Genomic DNA, 9824 nt, shown 5'->3' with positions numbered 1-9824 from the left:
ATTTAGGGATCAGGCCTAAACGGGCGGTCAGACATCCCTCAAGGGGTCCCAGATTGGAGAGGGTGCAGGCTGGGCTGAGGGACACCCCTCCCCCATGCACGAATTTTGTGCACCGGGCCTCTAGTCCTATATAATAAACGGCTAATATGCAAATTGTCCCCACAGGCAGGAGTTTGACTGACCGGGAGTTAGACATGCGCTGGCCACCAGGGGGCGGTACATGGCGGGTGTCAGAGACAGCACTGGCAGCGGGCGGCAGCGGAGGCGCTTCCAGCCCGGATGGGCCCCAATGAGAGCGGGACCGCGATGGGATGGTGGAGCAGGTGAGTGGGGGGTGCCAGGCCAAAGCGGCTGTGAACAGGGGCTTCAATAGCCCCACAGATCGGCCCTGATCACTGGCCAGGCCTAGAGACCCTACCCGTGCACAAATGTTGAGCAGCAGGCCTCTAGTCACATTTATAACATTTTAAGTCCTTTCATTTGTTCATACTGTGAGATGAGGGAAGAAGCTCTCCTATTAACATTTGTCATTTCCACAGCCCACTCAGCCACATAGATATCTAGCTCCAAGAGGCTGATGTCAAATTTTCTATTTCCTGTCCTTATAGTGCCCTCCGGTGTTAGGGTTCACATATCTCAAACCATTTCAAGGTCTTTGACAAAATATAATAAAAGGTAATCTGCATTTTATTATTTTGGGGGTTTGGATCTCAGGAGGGGAATGTTGAGATACTCGTGCCGTGTTGTCATCAAAGTATTAGCAAGAGCCCTGTCTTGTTTGGTTTCATTTGGTTTTCTGCTTTCATCTTCCGTTCCCAGCCTTGTTGCCCTCTCCATCATAAGGACCTATCCTAGTGTATAAGCAATACATGTTCTTGAATATGTCTATATTCTTGTAAAATATGTGGTATTATTTTGGGTCTGTATTTATAATTTGTAATTCCAAATTATGTGAAAGAATTATATAGAGAGGACCCAGGGTTCCATTCTCCTGACCTTTAGAGCTTCATTGTTAATAGTGAGTATGTCAAAATGAAGGGAACACCCGGTATTCCAGGAGTAAGGAGGAGTTCCCAGAGCCCTGTAGGCTTCTGAAAAGATTTCCACCCCTTCTTACCTCACCACTCTCACTCACCACAATCTGCCTGTAGACAGACTAATTGAACTAATCCCACATACCTTGTGGGGGCGTTTTCTGGCCCATATACCTTGTACCAGTGGGCTTGGATATGACTAAGAATCTTCATGTTGCTGGCAAGGATGTGGAGAAAAAGGAACCCTCTTGCACTGCTGGTGGGAATGCAGACTGGTGCAGCCACTGTGGAAAACGGTATGGAGTTTCCTCAAAAAGTTAAAAATGGAACTCCCATTCAACCCAGTAATCCCACTTCTAGGACTATATCCCAATAAACCAGAAACACCAATCAGAAAGGATATATGCACCCCTATGTTCATAGCAGCACAATTTACAATAGCTAAGATTTGGAAGCAACCTAAGTGCCCATCAGCAGATGAGTGGATTAGAAAACTGTGGTACATCTACACAATGGAATACTATGCTGCTATAAAAAAGAAGGAACTTTAACCATTTGCAACAGCATGGATGGAACTGGATAGCATTATGCTAAACACAATAAGCCAGTTGGAGAAAGATAAATATCACATGATCTCACTCATATGTGGGATATAATGAACAACATAAACTGATGAACAAAAATAGATCCAAAGACAAGGTAACACACGAACAGACCGTCCAACCTCAGAGAGAAGGCGGGGGGGGGGGGGGAGGAGGCGGGGGGTGGGTGGTGGTTAGAAATCAACCAAAGGGCCCTAACCAGTTTGGCTCAGTGGATAGAGTGTCGGCCTGCAGACTGAAAGGTCCCAGGTTCGATTCCGGTCAAGGGCATGTACCTTGGTTGCGGGCACTTCCCCAGTAGGAGGTGTGCAGGAGGCAGCTGATCAATGTTTCTCTCTCATTGATGTTTCTAACTCTCTATCCCTCTCCCTTCCTCTCTGTAAAAAATCAATAAAATATATTTTTTAAAAAGAAAGAAATCAAAGGATTTGTATGCTTGCATATTAGCATAACCAATGGACACAGACACTGGGGCGGTGGGGGCTTGTCCTGGGGTTGAGAGTGGCGGGCGGTGTGGGGAGGGGTCAATCGGGGAAAAAGGAGACATATGTAATACTTTAAACAATTAAAAAATAAAGAATCTTCATGTCAAGAATTGTGAAGGGGCTGGGATTTTATTCTACTTGGAAGCTAAAGGTTAACTTGCCAGTTTTATGGATGTTGGGAGAAAACATGAGATTCCTGGGTCGGAGACAAAGAACAATGACCATTTACAGCCAAAGTAATATCATTTTTATTGTACCAGTTCCCCAAAGCCTAACTCCCTAATGGGAATATATTATTTTTTATTATAATGGGGAGTTAACAAACCTGCCCTTTGTTATTTTTACCTTCCAAAGCTGTTCCCTATGCAAACATCCTTAAAAAGACTGTCCAGAACAAAGGCAGCCTACTCACAAGACCAGCAGAATCATAGGAGACCCTTGGAGATCATCTCCCAAACCTCCTATGCAATTTTCTCTCTCTCCTCCCTGAACACTTCTATATGAAGCTTATGCTAACAGATAACCCTTCCTTATGGCAATCATCTTCAAATCTTACATTATTCCCTCTAATTTTCTGAATACTTCTGAAGAAATTTGTGTATTAATTATCTTTTTAATACAATAGCCCTTTGGTTCTATGACTGCTCCTCCAACGATCTTAACCTCTGCTCTATTTCCTATTCCTTGTGAAGTTGAACATCGCTTCATGTATTAGGTATTTGGGTTTGCCTTCATGTGAATGCCACATTTATATCCTTTACTCATTTTTCTCTTGGGCTTACCATTTTTTTGTTTACCTAATGTCTTGTGTATTATAGATATGTATCTCTATTAACAGCCTATAGTTGTTCCAAATATGTTTTTCCAATATGTGATCTGGGTATGAACTTTTCCTATTATAGATTTTGATAAAGAGAAGCCCTTAATTTTGATGTAATTTTTATCCATTTCTTTTTTTATCTTAGAGTGTGCTTTTGGGAGCTGGTTTAAGTTCTTACATACTCCAAAGCCAGAAAAATATTCTATGTGGGTTTTTTTTCTTTTCCATTTAGGAGTTTAATTCAAATGCATTTCACCTCTGAATATGATATAAACATACATTCTTAGTGGACATAATAACATTCCCAAGGGAGTGAGATTGATATTTAGTGGGGTAAAAGAACGTAGATATTATGGCTTTCCCAAAGACCACAAACAGATAGATATACATTATATCTGTGATATTAAAATTTCATTGGGAAAGAAGGAAAATTAGCAAATGAATGTCCAAAAAGGTTTCTTAAAAAGATAATAATTAAAAAAGGTTTGAGAAACACTGGTATACACTAAGACTCAGCATTACTTTTCTCCATACAATGACATTTCACTAATATCACCTATTAAGTGCTCTATCAACCTTTCTCCACCTTCACATATCAACTGTCTGATGCCTGACAGTGAGGTGTCCCCACTTACAGCCCTTTTCCAAAATTGTTTTAAATATTCACAACATACTTAGTTTTCTTATACATTTTAGAATAAGTATGCTGAATTAATTTTTTTAAAGTTCTACCAGACTTTTCATTGGGATTGACTTGAATTATACATTAATTTGAGAGAACTGACATCTTTACACTATTGCCATTCATTCCATGAACATGGGATAGCACTCCATTTATTTCAGTCTTTATGTCCTTAAATAAATCTAAAACATTTTCTCTATAAAGATCTTATATATTGTTTATTTGGTTAAATTAATAGTTTATGGTTTTGATTGCTATTATGAATGGCATCATAAAATCTGTTATATTTTTAGTTGACTATTGCTGATGCAGAAAAACAAGATTTTTGCTAGTGGATCTTGTATTTGGTCTTTTATTAAAACTATAGTCTTTTCTGTTGATTCCGTTGGGATTATTTCATCTGAAAAAAAAAGAAAAGAAAGGAAGAAAGGAAGGAAGGAAGGAAGGAAGGAAGGAAGGAAGGAAGGAAGAAAGAAAGAAAGAAAGAAAGAAAGAAAGAAAGAAAGAAAGAAAGAAAGAAAGAAAGAAAGAGAAAGAAAGAAAGGAGGGAGGGAGGGAGGGAGGGAGGGAGGGAGGGAGGAAAGAAGTCATAAGAAAGAAAATGTTGTGTATTTCCTCTGAAGCAGATAAGGAAAAACCAATAATCCAGGGGCCTACATACATATAGCAAGAGGAACAGTGAATTAAACCCTTGTGGAGCACAGTGACAACTAGCTGGTCTAGTTTAATGGCACAGGTAATTTCTGCTTTGCATTTCAATGATCAGCTAATTTAATTCTATTGAATAAACACCTATGATTACCTTTAGCTTTCTTATTCATTTGTTCAGTCCCTTTTGTGCTGTATAATTATGAATTTTAGGAATACATTATGTTATAAAAGGGTAGAACCACTTGTACTGCTTTATCTCAGCAAGCAGGCAATGATCAATATTCTGTGGTTCTCTTTGAATAGCCATACTTAGTAACCCCTGAACATTCTTATCAGTACTCACAAGGAGAAGAAATTTAAGCACATGTATTAGAGGAGGGGGAAAAAAATCTCTTGAATAGTTTCCTAAATGACAATCTATAATAATTGGCCTAGTCAACGTGATCATTTTTGCCTGGTGATTCAAATGTATTGCTTAATAACAGCTTAGAAAGATTCAAAATATATACACCATTTCTTAATTGAACAATATTTACAAAGTAAAATTACGCTCCACCATAATAAACTTGGACAAGGTTTCCATGAAAGTACATGACTGTAGAAGCTGAAAATTTCTCCAAATATTCACAAGAAACCTAGATGCCTTTAGAAACAAGTTCCTGAAAATGATCAAATCAATTGAACTGAAAATTTATTTGCTATTGAAAAATCCAAGAAATTACTTGACCAACAAGTAATTTCTCCCAGTATAAAAGTGTGTCACGTGGGAAAATTTAAGCATATGTACTTTAAACACCACCAAATAGATTTCTACATCAAGCTTTTTGTAAGCTAAATGGAATTGAGAGCAAAGGCATGCAGAGGAAAACAGACTTCTCTGTGTGACAAAAGGAAAGACAAATTTGTAAAAATGGGATCATCTTAGCTGCCCTTAGTAGAGTAGGCAGGACTCAAAGTAAAATATAATGGCTTAGCGAAGAAGGAGAAAATCATAACAGAAACATTTTTATGAAGGTGATCTTGTGTAATTCTATCAGAAAATATGAGAAGAACATGAGGTTTAAGAGAAATGTTTTTTAATGTAGGTCATTAGTAAAGAGAGCAGATAATGATATTGTTAATTCTTTGTATACTTCTCTATGAAAACACAAATTTACCTTATGTAATAATCATAAGCAATTGGCAGTCAGGAATTCTCTCTTCCTCTCCTGCTTTATTTTTTTAATCTCCTGCACCCAGCATGGTGCACAGGTATGTAGCAGTTTTTCAATTTTGGAAATTCTTTGTGTTTTAAAGCTATGTGCTTTAAGACTGCACTATTTCTAGATGTACTCCTGTCATTGGATTTGCTTGCTTCATAGACATATGGCTTATTCTGCTTGAGCCACAATGCCCTAAACTAGTTCAGTCTAGACCAATTACTCTGACCCCCAAATTGGACTTTTAATTCTGCCAGATGCTATTTGACAGTAGATTCCCCAAAATTGAAAATCTTGCCAAGCATACATTATGTCGTTGTGTAATTACAGCTTTCTAGTACTCAGTATGGTATTATTAGCTCAAGCTGTAGCTCATGTAGTGTACATAATTACAGCACACTCAGCAGTGAGCACTGACCTACAAAGCGGGGGGGGGGGGGGGGGAGCTCCTGGTGCTATTTTTATCTACTTCAATGTTAATATGTGGTTTTTACCAGGACTCCGAATTTTGAGAATATTTGATATTCACACTGCATTTGCAAGTACCTTTAGGATATCTAACATCACCCAGATATTTTAGTTATAATATCTACTAATGATGATTGAATATTAATTATTATTTGAACAAAACTTCAAAAAATTTTTTTGTCTCTTTCCTTTGCTGAGTGCCTGGGAGAATGACAAGGGACAAGATGACACAAAAGTGCAAGTCGTAAAAAACTGTTCTGCTGGTGATTCTAGCTCGTTAAGTTTTCATAAAGCCTACGGTGTCTTCACACATCAGTAAATTACACTTTCTTGTCATCATTCCATTTATATATTTTATGGCTTCAAATAATCTCTCTTTAAGAGGCACAGGAGTTAGCCCTTAAGCTACCGGTAGATGTAGGTGTGTTCTCCGGGGATCAGGGTTGTCCTGGATACCAGGTAATACGTCTTGGTGCTCGGCTCTGGGAGTGAGGAAGGCCTCTGTTGCCTGGGCGTGTCCTCTGCAGCTATCTTCCCAGCTTACTGCTCCCCAGTCGCTATTACACAACTCAGCTGGCTACCTGCTTTTGCCTACGTGCTCCAAAGAAAATCATTTTTAAGGAAGGAACCAGTTTTCAAACTATTCATAATTTACATTTTAGCAATGTACTTTTAAATATTCTGATGAAAGCCATGGCTGCTTCAATATTAAGGAAAAATATACAAAAAGTAATTTTCACTTATGTGGTTGAAACTTCATATGCTAATAGAGGCAGGAGAAATAATTTTAATTCAATAAAAGTCTTTTGCTATTATGTAAAAAGACACTAGCATAATCAGCTAATAAAGTTATAAGAGGGCTTTTATTTTGTGTGGACATTTTTTAGACTTTGGTTTGACTAATAAAACATATGCACACTTTTCTTAATGCTGACTCATGCTGTAATAAGGTTCTACTTAAAACATCTTGGCATTTCCCTAGAACTGAAAGACCATTATGAAACGGAATGGTAGGCTATATAAGTAAATGGGCATCTCTTGATAGGTACCAATGAAGTACAGAAATATCCGAGCTGTTTGAGACCTTGGATGCTATTTAGCACAGCAATATTTAGCTAAGGCTCAGAGAATCAACCTGACTTGTAATACTCAGGCTAAAATCTGATATCAAGATTTCTGATATCTGTCTCTCAAGGTAAAATCTGATATCATCATCATGAAAGAGGTTGTTAAAAGGAAATTTTTAGTTTGAATAAACAAATAATTAAAATTTGCAAAAATAAGTATTCCTCATGTTTATATTGACATACATCATAATAACCTAATTATCAAGACCTACAATCCTGAAATCTTTAATAAGAATACTTGGGTTCAATATATCCACCTGAAATTTATTAGAAATCTCATATAGGAGACACATATGTTAGATGCCATGAATGATTTTAAACGTTAATAAAAGAAATTAAAAAGGGGAGGAGGAAGAAAAAAAAAAAAGACAATCCTACCCTCCAAAACCTTATTTCTAGCTAGAAAGAAGGTATTGCTACTTAACACTTTGTTTAAGACTCCATGACCATTTCTGTATGTTGTCTGCCTCTACCTTTTAAATGAAAAGCATTTTGAGGGCAGAGAGTATATCTTTATTCACAACTTAGCTCCCAGGATGAGTATCTTCTGTTAATATCATTTGCTCAGTAAATAAATGCTTCTTGAATTGAAATTAATTCTGTCACTGTCATGTGCATCCAAACATCAATAATAGGATGTCTATCTTTTATATACCATTTCAGATGCATTAATATATATCCAATAAAGCTTTTGCATAAAGAATTAAGTAATGCTATGTATTTTAAACAGTAGCTTACACAAGAGATTTTCAAAATACTTGAGGGAAAAGTACATAATGAAAATATTTATCTCTTTAAAAACTATTTTTAAATATCAATATGATATTTTTCTTGAAATGAAAATGACTGGTTTAGAAATACACTCATTGGCACTCTTACTAGTCATTTAACTGTAAGATCCTATAGGTAAACGGGCAATCTCAGTTGATGAATGCTTTGGTTCTGTGTGCCTTTAATAAGTTACACCTGGTTGAGAGGGTAAACTATCCAAGGGAAAAGGAAGGAAATGTCTTATAAATTAGTCTCATCTTTTTTCAGGGAGCTGGTGGTCTGCTCCTCTTCTGTCTTATCATTCTTCATCTCTACTGGGGACGAGAAGGACAAGTCTGCTTGTTTGCTCTGTTCCTTTTCAATTTTTTCCAGGCTTTCCAGTAGACAATCCACTTTCTGTTTTATCTGGGTCAATTTCTTCTTAATGGCCTGAAGGTCATCTCCTTTCAACTTTGCAGACTTGGAAGAAGATCCTCGCTGTCCACTCTTAGAATTGAAGCCACTTTTGGCCCTTCGTGATGTGTTTCCTGATACATGTTGGCGTTTTGAGGGCACTACAGCCCGAGCAATAGGAGGAGGAGGAGGACCACGTGCTGGGTAACTGTCCATCCTGTCATAATAATCCCGTTGAAAGTCATAGTCCAAGTCAAAAGAGGAGCCGTACATCTCCGCTGCAGATCGTTTCACACCTGCTTTTCCTCGGTTCACTTTTGGCTCTGCAGCCAGATTAATATCTAAAACCTGGCCAGCGGTCATTCTGCCATCTTCTCCTGCCACCGCAGCCCGGGCATTTCTCTCATTAACATATTGAACGAAGGCAAAGCCCTTATGAACAGAGCAACCCACAATTTTGCCATACTTTGACAAGATAGCCTCCACATCAGATTTCTTCACCACAAGAGTATTGAGATTCCCAATGAATACACGGGAGTTCATGGAGCGAGGATCTGTCTTGTTGTTAACATTGCTGGCCATTGTCTTTGATGATTACGGTTCCTCACAAAGCCAAAATGTAGCTGAAGATCAAAAAAAAATCTCACTGGAGGGAAAAGGGAGAAGAGATTCTGAATCTCCTACTCCCGGGTTCTACGTGGAGAAGCCGACTACTGCTCGAGGTCAGCAATGCGGCTGCAACCGCTCAGCCTTTGTCTCTTCACAAAAATCTGTGTTATAAATTAGATGAGGCCCCTGAAGACAGATGATCAGTTGACAGATGATCAAGACAGGCAGATGGCAATTGGTCTACCTAACAGCAAAAGGTGGGTTTGGGTGTTCAGCCAGAAGGAAGAGCATGAACAAAGGCATAGAGGTGCAAGCGTCAGGGTACTCTTCCCTTTGTTCTAGAGACCCAGGCATCATTTTGGGTACCACTTTTCTGACAAGGTTTCTGTCTTGTTTGCTGTGCACAAACTTGGCATCTTGCTTCATTCCCCAAGTCACTTTAGAACTAAGGTCTTCCCTGGCTCTTGCCACCCGCAAATAACTAAAATCCAGACACCAGATCCCAGAACATGCTCACCGGCTCAGTGACTCTCCCAAGTGCTGCCTGCCGCTCTGCCTGGGTTTCTGGGCAGGTGGGGGAACATGGGTAAGTTACTTAATCTTTCCTGAACTTCAGTTTCCTCACATATAACATAGGAGAAATCATATCCACCATACTGGTTGGCTGTGATGTCTATAAATTGCTGAGCATGATGCCTGACACGTGTTATTTCCATTCCCCGTCTAAGCTCTGCCCACTAGTTGGGACACTTCTACTATTTTGTGGTACTACCATCTTCACCCTCCGCACACACCCTGGCACATGGACTACATTCTTCAAGTACCCCACTTTCTGTTGGCCTTCTCTCCGCGGCCCACGCTCTGCCGTGGGACTGCATTGCTCCCGCGTGGGCAGCGGGCTTTGCTCGGCGCTGCCTGCTCCCTCTCTCTAGTGAAGGATCTCGTTTCCTGTGCTGGCTCCTCCCAGGCTGCAACTTCCTGAT

At 39.2% G+C, this 9824-nt stretch overlaps 1 protein-coding gene across 1 annotated transcript; it reads right to left on the bottom strand.

Annotated features, from left to right (window-relative positions):
* Window positions 1-8043: 8043 nt before the first annotated feature.
* LOC307102411 (heterogeneous nuclear ribonucleoprotein C-like) lies at window positions 8044-9003 on the bottom strand. The gene has a single exon (XM_079775961.1). It carries the CDS (start codon window positions 8812-8814, stop codon window positions 8080-8082), a length of 735 nt encoding a protein of 244 aa, XP_079632087.1. The 5' UTR covers window positions 8815-9003; the 3' UTR covers window positions 8044-8079.
* Between the last annotated feature and the right edge of the window lie 821 nt (window positions 9004-9824).

Source organism: Cnephaeus nilssonii (assembly GCF_951640355.1).
Source record: "Cnephaeus nilssonii genome assembly, chromosome: 6".
NCBI lineage: Eukaryota > Metazoa > Chordata > Mammalia > Chiroptera > Vespertilionidae > Cnephaeus > Cnephaeus nilssonii.
This window is presented reverse-complemented; position numbering and strand designations above follow the sequence as displayed.

Bases quoted from the DNA above. Each gene is read 5' to 3' on its own strand.
- LOC307102411 (XM_079775961.1), bottom strand. From the start codon at position 8,814: ATGGCCAGCAATGTTAACAACAAGACAGATCCTCGCTCCATGAACTCC.